The following is a 22453-nucleotide window of genomic DNA, read 5'->3' as shown; positions in this document are numbered from 1 at the left end:
TTACACCGCTGCTTGTTGGGGGAGGGATTGTGTGATGAACCCCGCTAGTGACGTCATGTCACTCCTGCTGCCGCGTGACGTCACGATATATCCGGAAGCTGCTGCACCGCGCGCGCGCTCACTGAGATCCGAGGTGAGAAGTTCACATCGTGGTTGTTGTTGTTGTTGTGGTTGTTGTTGTTGTGGTTGTTGTGGTGGTTGTTGTTGTGGTTGTTGTTGTTTACCCAGGTAGAGCCTCGCTCCGTCTCTCGTAGGGATATCAATTGAGTAGCAGCGAGTATGGAATCGATGTCCAGGTTGGAACATTACAACGCGGGGCCTAGCCATGCGGGGCCTTGCCTCCTGCCCTCGCCTGATTGCATTTGCTTTAATTCTCTGCTTAAGTTTAATTTGTCTTCATCTGGCTCACTACTTTGAAACTTTGTTTCTTTTAAATATTTCTACAGTTTTTTTTATATCTTACCAAGGGCAAGCCCACTTCAGCTGCTATACCGCTCTTGTTTTCAGAAGCGACCTGCCCACAACAAAGTGGCTTATCAACGTGTGGAAATGTCTGTCGGTCAAATACTCTAAACGCGTGGTGATGTTGACTCTAAACGTGGAGGGGGTAACCACCGTAACCCTGAAGATCCGGAGGAAAATCCACGCGACCACGGGGAGAGAGACACGCAAATTCCAAATATACATCCTTAATACAGGTTTGTTTGGGTTAGGTCGCGTAAAAATAGAAATGTGTTGGTAAACCCGACAGCCAATTAGGAAGGGGTTGTCACATAAACAGCACGTGGCCAATTCGTCACTAGTGCAGCACTACACCGGTTGTGTGTTGGAGAGCCAAGCCACAACATTTACAATCTGACTACGACGTTTGCCAGTAATTACAACCAGCTTCAGCAGGCGACAACCAAATGTGCCTTGGTTCTGTGGGAAGATACATCGGGTCGCTGGGTTTATAACGCAGCACGCTAACCATTGCACTACTGCTCCCCACTGATGCAAAAATATGATCATCGGAAGTATAGTATTTATTCAATACTTGCTAAGTTACCTGGCTTTGCATAGGGTCTCAGTAATCAAACATTAAGATTAATGTCTTGCAATGTTGGCTTTATTGGAATTATTGAATTCTGCCAATGAAGTCTGTGAATGTGTGTATATTGTCACGGTTTCTTGGTTGTGTTATACAATCGCAGGGCTTGTTTGTTTCATAATGACAGCTTTTAAATTCGTTGCCTTTGGAGAGCTTCAGGATAGACAATGTTGGATGTTTTGCCATCTGGTGGGTTTAACCGAATGAAGCTTCAATTTTGACATAAATGTCAACAGCAGTTAAAGCTTACATGGATATAAAAAAAAAATGAAAATAAAGCTAAGAAAAAAATATCACGACGTTTTGATCGCAACAAGCAATCGTCATCTCCGGTCACGTGTCCTCCGGGGTCACCCAGAGTGCCATGGCCCCTTGCAACTCTGTTCCATGGCCGACACCCTTGCACTCTATCCTGTAGGGGCTGGCACTGCATGCAGAGCGTGGTGCCATCCATTGCTCTCAGTGCTCCCCGAGTCCCGTTAGGGCCGGTAATGCATCCACCTTCAGTGGTGTCTGCGATTTCAATACATGGCGTGCCGTACCTCTCTCCCAGGCCAGCTTCACACAGTGACATCCAACGATGTCACTACACATAGCAGCTTCAATAATTATGTAGTTTGAGAAGCTCCCAATGGTCATATAAAAGCCGTAGCATTTATTACGGTTACAATGATACGCTAATCGATGCCTGGTTATAGTTAAAGGATCGTTCCCTGCTGGTCAACCATGTTACATCTGCTGATGGTTTGGTAATGGCTACTCAATGAGATGGAATTAGGGATAATTCCATCGTGAAATGGGGCCTTGCAAATGTTCCACAAAAAAAATCACCTGCCTAGGAATGTCATGTCATACAACACTGCACCTGCTCAACTCTCCATGAATAATCAGGCAGTTCTACAAGTGTTGGAGGAGCTCCCATACCGGGTTGATGTGTTCACAACCAGCTTTGGTTTGGCAGCCAAAGTCTCACTTAACATTAGTCGAGCAGCATTCTTTCATTAGACTGTGTAACACTGGTAGCTGCCTGGACTTTTTCTCCATACAAAGCTGAGTGTCAATCTCCAAGGTCTAGTCCATATGAGACCAATGTAAGGCCACTCACATGACCTTAAATTGCACCTATCATGGCATTAGCACTGTGATAAGGTTACTTCCAATTCGTCATGAATGGTGGATGTTTTGTTTATATATGTTAATGATCCATGTGAAATGTATGTGCATGTAAGAGTGTATCTATGTGGGGAGCGGTGGTCCAGTTATTTCACTGCATTATGAACAAACTCTAATAAAATAAAATACGACGTTTTGGGCGCAACACAGTCTGCCTCAGCAGCAGACCATGCTTTCCCACCTGATGACGGATGCTTGTGTTGCGCCCGAAACGTCGTTATTTATTTTATACCTACGTGACTTTACCGAAAGAACCAAAGAGTATGGATTCCTGCTGTTATGAAAGCTTTAAATCAAGATTAATACTGAGCAGATGAATGTGGCCAGGCATGGTTCTGGAAACCCCACCACCTTTTTATCATGCCAGTGTGTGACAGTGTCAAGTTTGTATTTGCAGTAAAGTATATTAAATATTGAACAATGAGGTTAAATAAAAAAAATAGTTTATCTCTGGAACTTTTTATAAGAATGGAAACCAGTCAGGAAAATATCTCGGCACATATGCAGTTGAAGTAAGATCTGTTCATCGAAGCATTCAAGCAAATCTGAGCCACACAACTCATACTTAACTTCAAATTTAGCATTCTTTGAAAGAACGTAATCAACCAAGTAAAGTGTTAACTGTTGTGTTAGCCAACTCTGTGTTGTATTGCATTACATTTCTAAGTTCACGAGGTTTGATTTCTCAAGCTTCCAATTTCTCTCCCTCTGCCGCAGATCCCATCCCCCCTTGGCTCTACATGCCCGCTGCTGCAGATCCCATCCTCCCCCTTGTCTCTCATTGACATGCTAATTTCTCTGCCCCAACCCCCCCTCTCACTATATAATACCTCGTCACAGAGGCGTTGCTTCTCTGTGTGTCTCTCTGCGTGTGTCTCTATATGTGTCTCTCCTGTGTGTCTCTCTGGTTGTCTCTCTCTGTGTTTGTCTCTCTCCGTGTCTGTTTGTCTCTCTCTCTGTATATGTCTCTCTCCGAGCTTGCATTTGCATACAGTTATCACCTGATGACGGTTGCTTATGTTGCAATGGAAAGGTCGTGCAATATTTATTTATTTTTACTTTATACGTGACTTTACTGAAAGAACCAGAGAGTAATTCCTGCAGTCACGAAATCTTGAAATCAAAGATTGTATTCATTCCTCTTTGTCTCGATACTGACCTAGATGGTATGGAATACGTGTTTCTGTCTGCAGCTGACGTTTCCTCTGACGCTTCCTCTGCAGAATTGGTCTGATGGAGCAAAGGCACTCAGCGCAGCTCGGTACAAGAAGGAAACAATGCGACCAGTATCCAAACAGCACGGATCATACTGGAAGTTTAACACAGCACCAGAGAACTCACACAGGAGAGAAACCCTTCAGGTGTAGTGTGTGTGGGAAGGAATTTTCAGATTCATCGACTCTTAAAAAACACCAGAGAACACACACAAGAAGGAAACCTTTCAAATGCACTGTCTGTGAGAAGGCATTTGCACGGGCAGCAGATCTTCAGATCCACCAGAGAGCACACACAGGAGAGAAACCCTTCAAGTGCAGTGTGTGTGGGAAGGCATTTTCAAGTTCATTTTATTTTAAAAGACACCAGAGAATACACAAAGGAGATAACCCCTTCAAGTGCAGTGTGTGTGAGAAGGAATTTTTAGTCATCACATTTTAAAAAACACCAGAGGACACACACAGAAGAGAAACCCTTCAGGTGCACTATGTGTGGAAAGGCATTTGCAGATTCACCGATTCTTAAAAAACACCAGAGAACACACACAAGAGAGAAACCTTTCAAATGCAATGTCTGTGAGAAGGCATTTGAATGGGCAGCATTTCTTAAGATCCACCAGAGAACACACACAGGAGAGAAACCCTTCAAGTGCACTGTGTGTGAGAGGGCATTTGCACGGTCATCAGATCTTCATCGACACCAGAGAACATACAGGCATCAGAATATCCCCAAAGAGTGTCTGAAATCGACTTGTGGAAGTCAAAGTGCTGCAATGAGCCCATCCCTCCTGAAAAAAGAACCAGAAGTACATTCCAGCTTGGACACTATGAAATGTATCAAGGTGAAATGTGAAGAGGCAATAGTGAAGAGCGAAGAAGTGAAGGTAAAATGTGAAGATGTGATGGTGAAGAGCGAAGATGTGAAGGTAAAATGTGAAGATGAAGATTCAACTCCAAAATCGGACCTTCACATCGATGGAGGCAACGTGAAGCAGGAGGAGAATTCTGACTGTGAGGCAGAGCGAGGTAACTCTCAGCAGTTTGTGGAAGTGGAGGTGTGGGTGGACTTCTTAGACAAAACAAAGTCAAATGGGGACCCGGTAGATGTGTATGCTTGAGACAATGAAGCCCCAGTAGATTCACCTTTGTCACAGGCCTTTAATGAAAGAATGTGAAGTTGAACGCTCAATTCAGTATTTGCAGACCTGTGGGTTGGGTAGTTCTATATCAATTTATAACATTTTTGACATGCGTTTTTCTGGATTTTTTTGTTCTTCTGTCTCTCACTGTTCAAATAAACCTACCATTAAAATTATAGACTGATCATTTCTTTGTCAGTGTGCAAACGTACAAAATCAGCAGGGGATCAAATACTTTTTGCCCTCACTGTATATATCTTTTTTACTTCCAACCCGTGATGAGAGGACAGAATACATGTTGACAGCAAGCACACGCGTGCACAACAGGTCACGACTTTAAAGGCCACAGCGCCCCTTTTTGACAGAGACTGCAAGTCTCATGCAAAAAATGTTTAATGCTTCCAACCCGTGATGGAATTGTGGGGAACGCTGCCAAAAACGAATACACACAAACAGGGAGACAATTGTGTTAAAAGCTTTCTTTTCATCGCATAATCTTGCCGGCGAATGTATTAAAGCCCTTAACCAATTGATGCACATTTGTTAGACAAGCAAGCATACTACCGCACACCATTGTTCCAAGGCATTACGTTAATTGCATAATCTAACAAATGAATTCATTGAGGTCTACCTTTGCTTAGGCACATGTTTCTTTATTACTGTTCGTATGAATATTGTCACATTAATTAAAAAAACTTTTTCCTGTCGCTGTGTATGATCACCTTACTCTGAAGAATGAGCCAATTGTTCTGTTACCCAGTTTGACAAACACTTATTGAGGGTTAAATGTACGGATCAATGAGGAGGACATCTCCAGGAGTACTGTGTTGGCATTCCTAGCATAAGAGTTCGCATGTTAGAATGTTATGTGTTTTTTAGAGATTAAAGTTGCTTAACACAGAAGAGTCTGAGTGGTGCCTTTCTAAGTCCATACATAATATTAATTAAGAACTGTATCCTGCGGAGAGATCTGAATTTTGAGACCTGATATAACACTAAGGCATAATCAGTAAAAGTTAAAGTGAGAATCATTGTATTATCCTGATTGAAAATTCGCTGGTCAACACACTTTTTCTGGCATAAGGTATTCCAACGGGTTTAAGGTAATTTTGGGGTGCTGCTTCCAAATCTAGCATCAGTTTGTGTCTATCACATCAGGTTTTTGAGATATCAAATATTGCATTTTCAATAAAAACTGCAGAAGAAAAATATTAAATAAATGTGGATATCTACATAAAATGATATAAACACTATCAAAAAAATACAGCACCATATTTTAACACTAAAGCAGTCACTGACTCGCAACAACTTGCAATCATAAGTGACAGAGTTAATTTCGGGTAAAATCAATGAAAATGGGGTATGCCGATAGCATAAAATGAGATGTGATCGAGCAAATCTGAGATCAGATTTGGAATCAGCACCCTGAAATTAGTCGAGAACAGCTGCAAAAGTCCAGGCCAGAAATAAACTTTTTTTTGTTGACCAGTGATAATACAACCATAGACAACGAAGCAGAAGCTAATGATCATAATTGAATTCATTATCATAATTACATACACTTGCATAACTGAATACAATTGCACCTACCTAATTAGCATACAAGCAACATTTTCATGATTAAATAAATTAGCATAATTTCGGGAACATTACAGTTTAAAAAAAATGTCATTTCATTTTTTACATTTTATAATTTTTCAGACCGAATATATACAACAGGTGGAAAGTATCATATATAAGCACTGCTCAACGAAACACCCAACTACGACTGGAGAAGTCCAAACCATCAAGCACATCACCGATGAATGCTCCATCCATGCACATCCTGGCGGTATCGCTAAAATTCACACTGCTTCAACCACATCATTGGACTGGATAAGAAACCTTTGCATTCATTCATGACGATCATTTAAAATAACAACTGTTGCTTTTCACAATGCCATATGAAAGAAGAAGAAGTACTGCGAGTGGTCGGCTCCGGGGATTGCCCTCGTGACTGGCAAATTGATAGGGAGCTCTGCATCGTCAAAAGCCACGCATCACGGAGAGTTTTTTGTTGCGTCATTGAGGCTGCCAGCCATGGCTGGTGCTCGCAGTATTGCAATCCAGACCTGGGGAAGAGTGACAAGCATTACTATTCCCGGTGGCGAGATCGTTCTGTACAGCAAACACGATCATAGTGACAATCGTTCGGATTGTGCTCAGATCAAAGTCAACCCTTTGAGGGAAAACTGGTGCAACCACTATTCGTGAGAGTGCCCCTTGAAATCGCAACCCACAGGCGAAGTTGTGTTGAGGGTCGGATCAGAGACTGACACGGAACGATATAACTTGATCTGTAGCGTGTCCTCTGTGCAGCACGAGTCGTACAAACAACTGGAAGAGGACTCTCTTGAAGAGGGGGGAGACGACAGGCGCTGTCTCTCCAACTCGCTCCACAGTCTGCAAGGATCAACAGTGTCTGGTGCGAGTGGTTTCTGGTGACGGGATGATCGCGCACATCGACGCAGACGGAGCCGGACCCATCATCCCTGCCAGCACGGGCACTGCCGACAGAGTGACCAGCGTGCCGACTCGACAATCACCTCAGCGGTGGAGAGAGACTGACGAAGCAGCCGAGAGCGCCGTGTGCTCAACACACACGCTGACCCAGCGCCCCTGCTGGGCACCTGAGGTATTTTCGTTTCAAGGAACGCAGCACCTCGGAAGCCGCAAGAAGACAACAACTTAAATTTCGATTTAAAGCTTTCATGACTGCAGGGATTCATCTTCTTGGTTCTTTCGGTAAAGTCACGTTTCAGACGCTGTCGCCTCGACAGACCTGGTTTTCACCTGATGACGGCTGCTTGCGTTGTGGCCGAAACGTCGTGAGAATTATTTTATCATGTTTTATTTTTATTATTTTATTACTTCCCTTCTACGTGACTTTACCGAAATAACCAAGAAGAAGACAACTGCCATTCGCCACGAAGTGGTGGTGACGTCACCACGACGCTTGTTCTAGACTATGTTTTTAAGTTTTCAGTTTAATTTATTAGGTACTAGCGGTAAGTACCCGGCGTTGCCCGGGTGAAAAATATCTTTAAAAACCTCTCTTAAAATTTTCGATTTAAAGCTTTCGTGACTGCAGGGATTCATATTCTTGGTTCTTTCGGTAAAGTCACGTAGAAGGGAATTCTCACGACGTTTCGGCCACAACGCAAGCAGCCGTCCTCAGGTGAAGAACAGGTCTGTCGGAAAGACAGCGTCTGAATGAACACCACCAGGCTTGGCAGCGTATATTTAAGCTGGGGAGGGAAGAGCGCCTTGACAAAGAAATTGCATATCAATAGGAATTTAGCATATTTATGGAAAATGCAGATATGGGATTAGTCACTACTTGTGGAATGAGTTACAGCAGCAGAGGTTAGTGTAAATGCGATTGGTATTACCTTATAGTCGCGGCATCTCTTCAGAAAGGTGAGAGACTCAATTAGCTGAGCCTTCTTATCACGGAGTTTGTTGTCTCTTAAAAACCTTACATATGTAGGACTCGTACAAGGGTTGTCTTTCTCTTTATTTTCCTCTTAGAGTCCACCTTCGCCGCGCCACCGCTCCGCGTCTCGGCGCAACCCCGCTCCACTCCGCGTCGCTCTGCTGCGCCACCGCTCCGCGTCTCTCCGTGCCCTCACTCCGCTCCGCGTCGCTCTGCGTCTCTCTACCTCACTATCGCTACGCTTGTCGTCTCTACGGTTTCTCCTACTCTGCATCCTTCCGATGCATGGCTACCCTGTCTGCTCACTGCGTTCTCGCTACCACTGTCTCTCCACGCTTTACTCTACTGACACTGTCTCTCTACGCTTTACTCTACTAACACTGTCTCTCTACACCTTACTCTACTATCACTTGCTCTGCGACTCCCTGGGCACCGTTGCTGCAGCTCCATCCACGACACCAACTCGTACAGGACTCCCTTCTCTCCGTTGCGCTCTGGCTTATATCCCCACACCAATTAATCACCCTAATTATCTCTACCCTCTGCTTATCGCTCACCCCCTGGCCCCCCGTGTCACGTGGCCTTGTTTTCGCCGCCAGAGCGACGCCGTCTAATGCCCAATTACCTTTCACTGGCCTATGTCCTGCCGGCTACCCTGACACCTGTTTCAACTCTTAATGACCCACTTCGCCTAAAGTCACAACAACAACCATTACCTCACATCACCCCACTGTACTGTGCTTGCTCGCATAGCAACAGAGGCGGGGGATGCGTGGCGCGCTATCTCAAGCCCTACACATATACACACACAGATACTAAGGTATTGTGAAAGCCCGGTGGGCCGTTTGTACATTTCTCCATCAACAAAATTATAAGAAGCTTGTAAAAGTCCAAAAAGTTGTAGAAATTGTGGGGTAAATATTTGATGTAAAAGGTTTCCGAAAATTGTGGACACCCCCCCTCAAAAATTATATTTACACCACCCTACATACAACAGAGGAAGTATCTATTGACTCTGTAGTTGTATCTACTGACTGGACAGTAGTATCTACTGAGCGAGTAGTAGCTACTGACTGGAGTATTATTTATTGATTGTATTAACGACTGACCGTAGTAGTATCTACTGGGCCTACAGTAGTATCTACCGACTCTATAGTAGTAACAACTAACTGTATAGTAGTATCCACTGACTATAGTAGTATCCACTGACTATAGTAGTAACTACTAACTCTATAGCAAAATCTACTCACTCTATAGTAGTATCTACGGACTCTAATAGCTACTCACCGTACTAGTATGTACTGACTGTATAGTAGTATATACTGATTGTAGCAGTATTGACTGAGCTGTAGTGGTATATACTGACTGTTTTAGTATCTACTAACTCTATATAGCAGTATCTACCAACTCGATAGCAGTATCTACTATCACTACAGCAGTGCATACCGGCTGAGGTGGTACCTGCTATCACTACAGCAGTGCATACCTACAGTGATGGCACCTGCTATGACTACAGCAGTGCATACTGACTGTGGTGGTACCTGCTATGATTACAGCAGTGGATACTGATTGTGGTGGTATCCTATGACTACAGCTGTGCATACTGACTGGTGGTACCTGCTTTCACGACAGCAGTGCATAGTGGTGGTACATGCTATGATCACAGCAGTGCATACTGACTGTGGTGGTACATGCTATGAATACAGCAGTGCATACTGCTGTGGTGGTACCTGCTATGATCACAGCAGTGCATACTGTGGTGGTGGAACCTGCCATGATTACAGCAGTGCATACTGACTGTGGTGTTACCTGCTCTGATGACAGCAGCACATACTGTGGTTGTATCTGCTATGATGACAGCAGTACATACCGACTGTGGTGGTACCTGCTATGATCACAGCAGTACTGTGGTGGTGGTACCTGCTATGACAGCAGTACATGCTGTGGTGGCACCTGCTATGATGAAAGCAGTACATACTGTGGTGGTACCTGCTATTACAGCAGTGCATACTGCTGTGGTGGTACCTGCTATGATTACAGCAGTGCATACTGCTGTGGTGGTACCTGCTATTACAGTAGTGCATACTGACTGTGGTGGTACCTGCTACTTTACTTAATAAGCAGGCTACAGTCTGCATTATAAACTGCCAGTACACTCACCCAGCTTAATAACTATTTGTACAGTCTATATTTAAAGAATCGATTCGTGGCACGCTCGGGTTTATTTTAATTTACCGAGTTTCATTTTCATTGCTATGTTATGTTTTAAAGTTTTCAGAAGTTTTTAAATGTATTTCCCCCCCGGGCAATGCTGGGTATATCGACTCTAACAAGAGTGGGGTGTCGAGGGCTAGTCCCGTGCAGAGCCTCTGGCCTCGCCTAGATTGCCCAGCCGGGCGAGGCTGGGGGCTGGGCCGCTACCCCCCACCCCCACGCTAGAATAATAGTCTAATCTCTATAATTTTATTATCTACCGACCCTATAATAGAAATTGCACACATTGGGGTGGGGGGTGGAGAGAGTAGAGGACATGAAACTTTGATGTATTTACCTCAGCGTCGCGTGTAAATGTGTGCGCATATTTTTTCACACGGGTGAGAAATGGCATCCACCCTGCAACAACGGTGTGCTGCCCGTTGCCAGGGACAACCCTTGGTCAGCGTTTCGTACATGCGCAACGGTGTGCTAAATAAATAAAGAGAAATCGCACTAAATGGATAATTAAACCGCTTTAAAGTTTAGGGACTAAAAAACGGAAATGCATATTCCCACCGCGGGGCTCGGGGCGTGCCTCCTGGCAAAACATTTCTCGGTAAACCCCACGGTCCGAGAGCCAAATCACCCGCAAGCGAGCGTACGCAGACAGACAAAAAATGCCTTTCATAGGTTACAAAGATATTATGCATGGACTTAGGAAAACACCACTCAGACTCTGTGTTAAGCAACTTTAATCTAAAAAAAACACGTAACATTCTAACATGCGAACTCTTATGCTAGGAATGCCAACACAGTACTCCTGGAGATGTCCTCCTCATTGATCCGTACATTTAACCCTCAAAAATTATGTTTGTCAAACTGGGTAACAGAACAATTGGCTCATTCTACAGAGTAAGGTGATCATACACAGCAACAGGAAAAAGTTTTTTTAATTAATGTGACAATATTCATACGAACGGTAATAAAGAAACGTGCCTAAGCAAAGGTAGACCTCAATGAATTCATTTTTTAGATTATGCAATTAACGTAATGCCTTGGAACAATGGTGTGCGGTAGTGTGCTTGCTTGTCTAACAAATGTTCATCAATTGGCTAAAGGCTTTAATATATTCGCGGGCAAGATTCTGTGATGAAAATAAAGCTTTTAACACAATTGTCTCCCTGTGTGTGTGTATTCGGTTTGGGCAGCGTACCCCACAATCCCATAACGGGTTGGAAGTGTTCAAAAAAATTTGCATCAGACTTGCAGTCTCTGTCAAAAAGGGGCGCTGTGGCCTTTGAAGTCGTGACCTATTGTGCAGGAGTGTGATTGCTGTCACCATGTATGCTGTCCTCTCATCACGAGTTGGAAGTAATTTTTTTTTATTCACCTCTTATAGCTTGGTACCGTACCACTTTCCGCAGTTTTGACTCTGCAAGTGACTTGAAGTACGTTTAGAGCAACATTCACTGCACTCACGTCGCTGTTTGGAATTCTTGCATGGTATTTGATATATTAGGGGAAGACGCCCCCCTGCATACATAATTTACTGCTACCATGTGCTGTTAGCTACTAGAAGACGAAGGCGTTTGGTGAGACTCTGATCCCGTGGAATACATTATCTTGTTCGTGAGATTGACATATTTCACATTGTATCTCTTCTGAATGACCCTAGGTCTAATACTTTCATTATTATTATTTGGTTCATGCTTAACCAAGATATGGTATACCGTAGTTGTTACCGAGTATATTCCGAGGGTTTTATTAACCTTTGTTCCCCGTCTATATCGCCAGGGATCTGTGCTTCTTATTCTCAAGTATATTTTGATATCCTGAGGTTGAACATATAGCTAAGCTTCGAACTTCACTGTAGTATTTTTAAAAACCCAGTCAGCTCATGATGATTAACTGCCCTTGGGTGGATTTCAAAGTCCAAGGGAGGTTTGTGACCCCTGCTGTTTCCATCTTATGGTTTGCCATTTTTTTAATTAAATTGTATTACTTTCCAAGCAGGCTTGTGAGTTATTATCCTCCACCGGTCTGGTGGCAAGGTAGGAGGCAGGGGGGCGATTCACCCTTTCTGTGCCCCAGCGCTACATCCCGATCAAAATTATTACCAAAAAAGGCAGAATCACTTAATAATTTTTTTTGGAAAAGGCATATGCACAACATGCTCTTCGAGTGTTTGTGATGAGATATGATACAAAACTCCGAGCTGCTGAGGCGATTAAACAAGCATCATTATAATATTATAACATTATGAATGCTTGGGAGCGTATTGGCTCTGGCTCCTGGTTAGAGATCTACCCAATCCACAGGTCTGCAAATACTGGCCCCTCTTACTCGGCAGGCTGAACCTAGGAATTGAGTGTGCAACTTCACTTTAATGTAATTAAAGGCCTGTGACAAAGGTGAATCTACTGGGGCTTCATTGTCTCAAGCTTACATATCTACCGGGTCTCCATTTGACTTTGTATTGTCTAAGAAGTCCACCCACACCTCCACTTCCACAAACTCCTGGGAGTTACCTCGCTCTGCCTCACAGTGAGAATTCTCCTCCTGCTTCACGTTGCCTTGATCGATGTGAAGGTCACATTTTGGAGTTGATTCTTCATCTTCACATTTTACCATCGCTTCTTCGCTCTTCACCATCACTTCTTCACATTTCACCTTTTCAAAATCCACCTTGACACATTTCATTGCGTCCAAGCTGGAATTAAATTCTGGTTCTTTTTTCAGCAGGGATGGGCTCATTGCAGCACTTGGACTTACACAAGCCGATTTCAGACTCCACTCCTTGGGGATCTTCTGATGCCTGTGTGTTCTCTGGTGTCTTTGAAGATGTGATGACCGTGCAAATGCCTTCCCACACACAGTGCACTTGAAGGGTTTCTCCCTTGTGTGCTTTCTCTGGTAACTATGAAGATTAGATAACTTTGCAAATGCCTTCTCAAACATAGTGCACTTGCAGGGTTTCTCTCCTGTGTGTATTCTCTGGTGTCTTTTAAGATTTGATGAATGTGCAAATGCGCTTCCACACACAGGGCACTTGAAGGGTTTCTCTCCTGTGTGTATTCTCTGGTGTTTTTTAAGATGTGATGACTCTGTAAATGCCTTCTCACACATAGTGCACTTGAAGGGTGCGTCTCCTGTGTGCGTTCTCTGGTGAATATGAAGATTTGATGGATTTGCAAATGCCTTCTCACACAGAGTGCACTTGACGGGTTTCTGTCCTGTGTGTGTTCTCTGGTGGCTCTGAAGATGTGATGACTGTGCAAATGCGCTTCCACACACAGTGCACTTGAAGGGTTTCTCTCCTGTGTGTGTTCTCTGGTGTCTTTGAAGATTTGATGACTTTGTAAATGCCTTCTCACACATAGTGCACCTGAAGGGTTTCTCTCCTGTGTGTGTTCTCTGGTGACTCTGAAGATTTGAGGACTTTGCAAATGCCTTCTCACACACAGTGCACTTGAAGGGTTTCTCTCCTGTGTGTATTCTCTGATGTCTTTTAAGATTTGATGACTGTGCAAATGCGCTTCCACACACAGTGTACTTGAAGGGTTTTTCTCCGGTATGTATTCTCTGGTGTCTTTTAAGAAGTGATGAATCTGAAAATGCCTTCTCACACACAGTGCAGCTGAAGGGTTTCTCTCCTGTGTGTGTTCTCTGGTGTTTTTTAAGATGTGATGACTCTGTAAATGCCTTCTCACACATAGTGCACTTGAAGGGTTTCTCCCCTGTGTGCGTTCTCTGGTGTGTTTTAAGATGTGATGACTCTGTAAATGCCTTCTCACACATAGTGCACTTGAAGGGTTTCTCTCCTGTGTGCGTTCTCTGGTGACTCTGAAGATTTGATGACTTTGCAAATGCCTTCTCACACACAGTGCACTTGAAAGGTTTCTCCCCTGTGTGCGTTCTCTGGTGTGTTTTAAGATGTGATGACTCTGTAAATGCCTTCTCACACATAGTGCACTTGAAGGGTTTCTCTCCTGTGTGCGTTCTCTGGTGATTTTGAAGACTTGATGACTTTGAAAATGCCTTCTCACATACAGTGCACTTGAAGGGTTTCTCTCCTGTGTGCGTTCTCTGGTGACTCTGAAGATTTGAGGACTTTGCAAATGCCTTCTCACACACAGTGCACTTGAAGGGTTTCTCTCCTGTGTGTATTCTCTGGTGTCTTTTAAGATTTGATGACTGTGCAAATGCGCTTCCACACACAGTGTACTTGAAGGGTTTCTCTCCTGTGTGCGTTCTCCGGTGTGTTTTAAGATGTGATAACTCTGTAAATGCCTTCTCACATACAGTGCACTTGAAGGGTTTTTCTCCGGTGTGTATTCTCTGGTGTCTTTTAAGAAGTGATGAATCTGAAAATGCCTTCTCACACACAGTGCACCTGAAGGGTTTCTCTCCTGTGTGTGTTCTCTGGTGTTTTTTAAGATGTGATGACTCTGTAAATGCCTTCTCACACATAGTGCACTTGAAGGGTTTCTCCCCTGTGTGCGTTCTCTGGTGTGTTTTAAGATGTGATGACTCTGTAAATGCCTTCTCACACATAGTGCACTTAAAAGGTTTCTCTCCTGTGTGCGTTCTCTGGTGACTCTGAAGATTTGTTGACTTTGCAAATGCCTTCACACACACACTGCACTTGAAGGGTTTCTCTCCTGTGTGCATTCTCTGGTGTGATTTCAGATGTGATAACGTTGAAAATGCGCTTCCACACACAGTGCACTTGAAGGGTTTCTCTCCTGTGTGGGTTCTCTGGTGGTAGTGAAGAGTTGATGACTCTGTAAATGCCTTCTCACACATAGTGCACTTGAAGGGTTTCTCTCCGGTGTGTATTCTCTGGTGACTTTGAAGATTTGATGACTTTGCAAATGCCTTCTCACACATAGTGCACTTGAAGGGTTTCTCTCCTGTGTGTGTTCTCTGGTGGTCGTGAAGAGTTGATGACTCTGTAAATGCCTTCTCACACATAGTGCACTTGAAGGGTTTCTCTCCTGTGTGCGTTCTCTGGTGACTCTGAAGAATTGATGACGTTGCAAATGCCTTCTCACACATAGTGCACTTGAAGGGTTTCTCTCCGGTGTGTATTCTCTGGTGTCTTTGAAGATTTGATGACTTTGCAAATGCCTTCTCACACATAGTGCACTTGAAGGGTTTCTCTCCTGTGTGTGTTCTCTGGTGGTCGTGAAGAGTTGATGACTCTGTAAATGCCTTCTCACACATAGTGCACCTGAAGGGTTTCTGTCCTGTGTGTGTTCTTTCGTGGTCGTGAAGATGTGATGACCGTGCAAATACCTTCCCACACACACTGCACTTGAAGGGTTTATCTCCTGTGTGTATTCTCTGATGGGTCTGAAGATTTGAAAACGTTGCAAATGCCTTCTCACACACAGTGCACTTGAAGGGTTTATCTTCTGTGTGTGTTCTCTGGTGGTGCTTAACATTTGATAAAGTTGCAAATGCCTTCTCACACACACTGCACTTGAAGGGTTTCTCTCCTGTGTGCATTCTCTGGTGTGTTTTCAGATGTGATAACGTTGAAAATGCCTTCTCACACACAGTGCACTTGAAGGTTTTCTCTCCTGTGTGTGTTCTCTGGTGTCTCTTAAGATCTTTTGACTTTGCAAATGCCTTTTCACACACAATGCACTTGAAGGGTTTCTCTCCCGTGTGTGTTCTTTGGTGTGTTTGAAGATATGATGACTTTGCAAATGCTTTATCGCACAAAAGGCACCTGAAGGGTTTCTCTCCCCTGTGTGTTTTCTGGTGTCGTTTCAGAGATGAACCTGAAAATACCTTTACACACAAACTGCACTTGAAAAGTTTCTCTTCCGTGTGTGTTCTCTGGTGGATCTGAAGAGTTGATGACCGTGCATATGCCTTGTTACACACAGTGCACTTGAATGGTTTCTCTCCTGTGTGAGTTCTCTGGTGCTGTGTCAAACTTCCAGTACGATCCGTGCTGTCTGCATACTGGTCGCATTGTTTCCTTCATGTACCGAGCTGCGCCGAGTCCCTTTGCTCCATCAAACCAATTCTGCAAAGGAAGAGTCAGAGGAAGCGTCAGCTGCAGACAGAAAAACATATCCACACCATCTACGTCAATATCAAGGCACAGAGGAATGCATATACACAGTCACACATGACATACACATCTATACTTATTCATATTTTCATGATATAGTGAAAATAATTCCCCAATTCATCACGCGGGCTGTTAAGGCACACAATGAGAGGGCCAATGGTCATAAATATGCATGGACACCCTCGTGTCTTCAAAATGAATGCTTACCAAAAACTCCAAGCACACAATTTCGGTTGTCTAGCTACGACAGGAATATTTATTTAAGAAAAATTAGCTAACATAGCAAAGGCTGTTGAAAAGAATATTATTTGTATTATGCAGAAATGTATAAATTAATGTTCATTTGCAACTTAGAGGGGTGAAGCCAGGCTCAGATGAGCTTGAATGCAAGGATGAACAGATCTAACTTCAGCTGCATATGTGCAGTGTTAATTTCCTGACTGTTTCCATTCTTATAAAATCTTGTTCTGTACCTTTTGAATTCCATGACGAAATGGGGCCTTGCATATGTTCTACAAAAAGATCACCTCCATGGGAAAATCTTGACTTAAAACTTTTGTGATAGCGGGAATTCATATTCTTTGGTTATTTCGGTAAAGTCACGTAGATAGAAAATAATAATACAAATAAAGTGAATAGAAGAAAAAAACCGACTTCGGTGAGCGTACTGGCAGTCTATAATGTAGACTATTGCCTGTTTTTTTGACGAGACCTTTGCAATGGACTAGACCTTTGCAATGGACGAGACCTTGGCGATGGACACTCACAGCTTTGTATGTAAAAAAGTCCAGGCAGCTTCCACATAGTGTTACAGAGCCTAATGAAAGAATGCTGCTAGACTAATTTTAAAGTGAGACTTTGGATGCCAAACCAGAGCTGGTCATGAACACATTAACCAGGTATAGGAGCTCCTCCACCACGTGTAGAACTACCTGATTATTCATGGAGAGCTGAGCAGGTGCAGTGTTGTATGACATTAAATTCCCAGGGAGGTGTTCTTTGAGTCTTTCGGTAAAGTCACATCACTTAACCGAAAGACCCAAAGAATATGAATTCCTGCAGTTACGAAAGCTTTTGGTCAAGATTTTCCCAGGGAGGTGATATGTTTGTAGAACATATGCAAGGCCCCATTTCGTTATGGAATTCTCCAGGTACAGAACAAGATTCTCCAACTCAATATCATTGAGTAGCCATGACCAGATCATCAACATGCGTAACAAAGTTGACCAGCAGGGGACAATCCCTTGACTTCAGCCAGGCATCGATTAGCATATCATTGTTACTGTATGAAATGCAATTTTTATAGGGCCATTGTGAGCTTCTCAAAACACATAATTATTTGAAAATGCTACGTAATGTAATGCATGGGGCCAGAGGGAATTTCGGCCACAAGCCATGTTGAACAGGAAAGGGATCCGACTCCAGGTCACACAGCTTTAGACGGGCCTGCCTAAAATCATAAAAATCCTCAACGAATGTGAGCAGAGGCAGAGATATCTAAAACAAAAAACAATCCAAAACCCCAAGCCTCTTTATGGTACTATAGGCCGTAATTACACCAAGAAAGCAGAGATCTAGTTTCTGCTGAAAATCCGTACTCCTGTGCTATAGCTGATGGATAGAATTTACAGCAGCCCCTTGAATAGCGCGGAGGTTACATTCTTGGAAAGTGCCGTGCGAAAGCTAAAATGCCGATATTAAATATTTAATCCTTACCTAAATAATGGAGTTAGGTAAACGGCATATAAAATATACATCACAATTTAAATAAGTACTGTACTGTATTCCCAATAAACTAAATTACTGAAATAAACGTCGAGAAACCGTATACAAAACATTCCAAGATGAGTATCTTACCTATAAACGTCACTTTTTGTCTGTCTGTCCGTCTGTCTGTCCGTCTGCGTACGCTCCCTTGCGGGGGATGTAGCTCTCGGACCGTGGGGTTCGCCGAGATAAAATTTTGCAGGTGGGCACGCCCCCGACCCTGCGGTAAACTTAGGCATTTCCGATTTTTCATCTCTAAACTTTAAATCTGACCGATTATCGATTTAGTGCGATTTCTCTTTATTTATTTATTTATTATTGCCGACCAGCACGTAACGAAGCACGCCGTTGCGCATGAGTGAAGGCGGTTGCCCCTGGCAACAGGCGGTTGACCCCTGGCAACGGTTAGCAACGCCGCTTCGAGGTGGACGCCATTTTTAATTCCCGTAAAAAATATGCGCACGCATTAACACGCGACGCTGAGGTAAATTCATCAAAGTTTCACGTCCTCTTCACTCCCCCCCCCCACCCCAATGTGTGCAATTACTATCATAGGGTCGGTAGATAATAAAATAATAGCGATTAGCCAGTATTATTGTAGCGCGGGGGGGGGGGGTGGGGTGACGGCCACAGCACCCAGCCTCGGCCGGGTGGGCAATCTAGGCGAGGCCGGAGGCTCTGCACGGTACTAGGCCTCAACACCCCACGCGTCTCAGGCGACGACTTTGTGGTATAAATTCGATATACCCAGCGTTGCCCGAGAGGTACGTCCCTTGCCCCGCGGTGGGAATAGGCAGGTCCGTTTTTCATCCGTCACCTTTAAAGTGGTTTAATTATCGATTAAATGATATTAAACATTATTTATTTTCCCCTGCCGCTCCGCGCGCGACATTTGCGCATGCGCGAAACGCTGACCGGGGATTGCCCCTGGCAACGCACACACGCGCCGTCGGTGGAAGGGGAGGGGGATTTTCATTCCGTGGACAAGCTTACAAGGTGAGTCGCGCTTATTAACAGCTCCGTTATGTTGTATATGTTTGATTATGAAATTTTGATGAAAATAATAAAAATTAATAATTTTCCAAAAAATGCGCAAATCGCATTAATTATGTTAATGTGTGTCTTAATATGCATACATTATGATGTGTGTAATTATATGCATAAATTATGATAATCACGGAGATAATCGTAGTAATTTATGCGGAAGCTTGCGACTATGTTAATGTGTGCAGTTATGATAATTAGGCTTAGTTTCGTTTATCCAGAGTTATATCAATCAGGATAACACGATTATCATTGATTAAACATTTACCGATTATCCTAGTGTGTTTTATGATATTTTAGGTCTCCAGTTTCATATCTCATCACAGGCTACAGTTCTCAAGAATAAGACAGTTTTGCATGGACTTGGAAGGAACACTCGATATGCTTCTGTGATAACAATTTTATTCTAACAAGCATGTGACATTCTATCATGCAGGTCAAACATGCGTCAATAATTCATGAGCAAGATTATGCAATTAACGAAAATGGATGACAAAACTTATGCATTTGCGAGATTATGCAATTACGAAATTGAATGACTAAAAACCCTCCTAACAATCGTAACCTCTACCTTTCCACCAGGCATCTCATTAGTTCCCCCATGTATCGATCACAATCGGCGACTGGCCGAGTTTAAAAACCAGCATGACACACTTCATATGGCGGTAATAAAAGCACTTATTGTATCCCAGAGGCGAAAGTCTATGTCAATAGATTCATCGGCAAGTATAAAATCCTTTTAACGGAATGTTTGATATAATGGTGGGTGAGGGCGTGTGTGGTGGTGTGAGAGCGAATCTGGCTCTGTTTTAATTAATTCTTCGGCGAGACTCTGACAAAGAAACCGGTTTGACAAGATATTCTCTGTGCGCTTCCTTGAGTCTGTGTGTGGAGAGCGATACGACCGATTAGGAGATTCCTCTGTCCGTGCGAGTTGTAGCCGAGACTTTCTGCGCTGCGAGGTGAGCAGCGGCGCTTGGCGGTGCTCGTTCTGAAGGTTTTGACTCTCTTTCTCCACTGCTCGATTGATTTTGCACGACGCTCGCCGTCGTGTTGCGCGATGATTCCGTCCTCGCTGCTGGACGTCTTGTGGTGCTCACTGGGTGTTGGTGTGCATCAAACACACTGCGCATTCGATAGCTCTTGCTCTCTCTTGGTGGCAGCCCCCGGCTTCTCCACTGCTGGACGATTGTTGAGTCGGCACGATGCTCGCCGTCGCTCTGGACGTATAGTCTGTTCTCACTGGCCGTTGGTCGGTGTGCGCCTCAAACACACGGCGCATGCGATGGCGCTGTGTTGTGTATATGCCCCCTTTTAATTTTTTTGAATATTATTTTTATTTTTAAGAATTATTCTGCCAACATATATAATATAGTTTTTTTAATAGACACGGGGCAACGTGGAACGAACACGCCCCCACACTTCCACAGATGCGCGCATACCTCATTTCAAAGGAAAGAGGGCATGAAAGAGGGCAATCAAGGTCATAAAAACTCCCGAATTTCACACAAGAGGAACAAGAGAGGGGAGAATTGCAGGCGGGGGGGGGGGGGGGGGGTTAGAATGACACCCTTTCGTTACAAACCAGGCACCACGGAGGAAGAGAAAATATATTCTTAACAAAGAAACAGCATTGACGACAAAAAGCACAGACGGGTCTTTGAACCATGTTAGATACACAAAGTTACCAACTTAGCCATGAAAATTAAGCAAACAGTATCTATCCTCACTCCAATTGGAAATCAGACTACAGTCTGCACCAGAATCGCGACCCATCATTGTTAATTAAATACTGACATTATTTACCTTTAAAGAATTTCTACACGGCCGGGCCGAAGCATCAAAAAATAATTATGGCATCTATTTCGCTCCAAAACAAAGATCCCTAGCCGGGATATCAGATTAAATAATCACAAGAAGTCAAATAATAAGTACGGAATTAAAGTAGAAGAGGAATCAAGGGTGGAGAAGGCTCTCAAAATTAACCAAACACAACACCCCATGGGAAGCGAGCAACACGGCCGTCTTTGTCTTTCCGAGAGGATCTCCACACGCAGGCACAAAGCCAGGAAATGACACCCATAAAGGTTGGGGCAATGGCTCAAAGGAAATTAACACACGCCTTCGAATAAATAAATAAATAAGCGCATGCGCCGGGTGCTTCCACCGTGGAAACAACCGTCTTTGTCTCCCCGCAACACGGACAGCAAAAATTGCCCACGCAAGCAAATAACATTTCCATGAGAGATCGGGTCACGATGAAACATCGTGAACACGGTTTCGGCATAACTTGGGCATAATGGAAATAAGTCGCATTTCAACTTCCAAACCAAAACAACTTAAGCTGTGTGAGACAAAAGATATGATCCCCGAGCAAGGGAGGGAATAATTAAGCTCGCTTAACGCGTAGGTTTTCGCGACAAATATTATTCAGTAACAAAAACATGGATTCGAATACCTTTTTTATATATAACTCAATGCGAACGCGAATCATCGGTCTGGTTAATGGATAACTTAGGTGGCGCCGTCACGAAGCCCCCCCACCCCTTTCTTCCAGAACGACACACAGCTGTGTCTTCAAAGCTAATAAACACACGGACGGACACGCACACGACACACACACGGATGCAGATGGTTCACACCCACAGGAATGTTTTATGACAGACCTTGAACAACTCGGGAAACTGAGTGGAATTTTCCCATATAAGTCGAAGGAAATCCATTCAACACAGATCGTCAAGGGCTTCGGCCCCCACCACATCTCGTCAGAGGCCCTGGGCCCCATCTCATCTCAACGCCGACAACGAAGAAGTTTTCGTCATCCAGAATGACGAGGTTCGCGGGGTAGCGACGCGCAGCTACAAGCCGAGGTCTGCACCACCTGAGAAGAATCGCTACCCTGTGTCGCCGAGCTGCGAGTGAAGCCAACAAAGACGCCAACGTCCACCCTGCCACGAACGAAGCATCGCTCCTCGTCAGAGTGACGACCAGCGAACAACCCGCAGGAAAGGCGGAGATCGCCAAGCGAGCAAAGCAGAGAGTCAAAGTCTTCCGAACGAGCGCCACCGAGCGCCACCGAGCGCCACCGAGCGCCACCGAGCGACAACGAGCGACAACGAGCGCCACCGAGCGCCACCGAGCGCCACCGAGCGCCGCCGGTCACCTCGCAGCGGAGAAAGTCTCGGCTGCAACTCGCACGGACAGAGGAATCTCCTAACAGGGTCGTATTGTTTCCACACGCACAGGCTCACGGAAGCACAGAGAACA

At 44.2% G+C, this 22453-nt stretch overlaps 2 protein-coding genes and 1 long non-coding RNA gene across 9 annotated transcripts in view; 1 reads left to right on the top strand and 2 right to left on the bottom strand.

The window, feature by feature from the left end:
* Nucleotides 1–71: 71 nt before the first annotated feature.
* On the top strand, nt 72–5370 carry LOC133361508 (putative zinc finger protein 286B). 7 transcript variants are annotated; one of them, XM_061580425.1, is made up of 3 exons: nt 99–133; nt 508–698; nt 3487–5370. In XM_061580425.1, the coding sequence occupies exon 3, from the start codon at nt 3966–3968 to the stop codon at nt 4593–4595; it is 630 nt and encodes a 209-aa protein (XP_061436409.1). In that variant the 5' UTR covers nt 99–133; nt 508–698; nt 3487–3965; the 3' UTR covers nt 4596–5370. The 7 variants fall into 7 exon arrangements, with proteins under 7 accessions (XP_061436407.1, XP_061436411.1, XP_061436406.1 ...); XM_061580423.1 differs by lacking the exon at nt 508–698 and having other exon boundaries at nt 72–133; XM_061580427.1 differs by lacking the exon at nt 508–698 and having other exon boundaries at nt 72–133; nt 3487–4169.
* Nucleotides 5371–5380: 10 nt separating this feature from the next.
* Nucleotides 5381–15934, bottom strand: LOC133361506 (zinc finger protein 271-like). Its single transcript, XM_061580418.1, has 2 exons — nt 8048–15934; nt 5381–6727 (listed from the first exon to the last, which is right to left on the bottom strand). Exon 1 carries the CDS (start codon nt 15796–15798, stop codon nt 12730–12732), a length of 3069 nt encoding a protein of 1022 aa, XP_061436402.1. The 5' UTR covers nt 15799–15934; the 3' UTR covers nt 5381–6727; nt 8048–12729.
* A 209-nt stretch (nt 15935–16143) lies between these two features.
* Nucleotides 16144–22453, bottom strand: part of LOC133361509 (uncharacterized) — a 32412-nt gene continuing 26102 nt past the window's right edge. Inside the window, exon 3 of the long non-coding RNA XR_009757376.1 lies at nt 16144–16327. This is a non-coding gene — a long non-coding RNA (uncharacterized LOC133361509). The remainder of the gene's footprint in view (nt 16328–22453) is intronic.

The sequence above is a fragment of the Lethenteron reissneri genome, unplaced genomic scaffold (genome assembly GCF_015708825.2).
Source record: "Lethenteron reissneri isolate LAM-NWPU_2019-01 unplaced genomic scaffold, ASM1570882v1 scaffold_112, whole genome shotgun sequence".
NCBI classification, from domain to species: Eukaryota; Metazoa; Chordata; class Hyperoartia; order Petromyzontiformes; family Petromyzontidae; genus Lethenteron; species Lethenteron reissneri.
The sequence above is the reverse complement of the archived record's forward strand: the minus strand, read 5'-3'. Positions and strand labels throughout refer to the sequence as shown.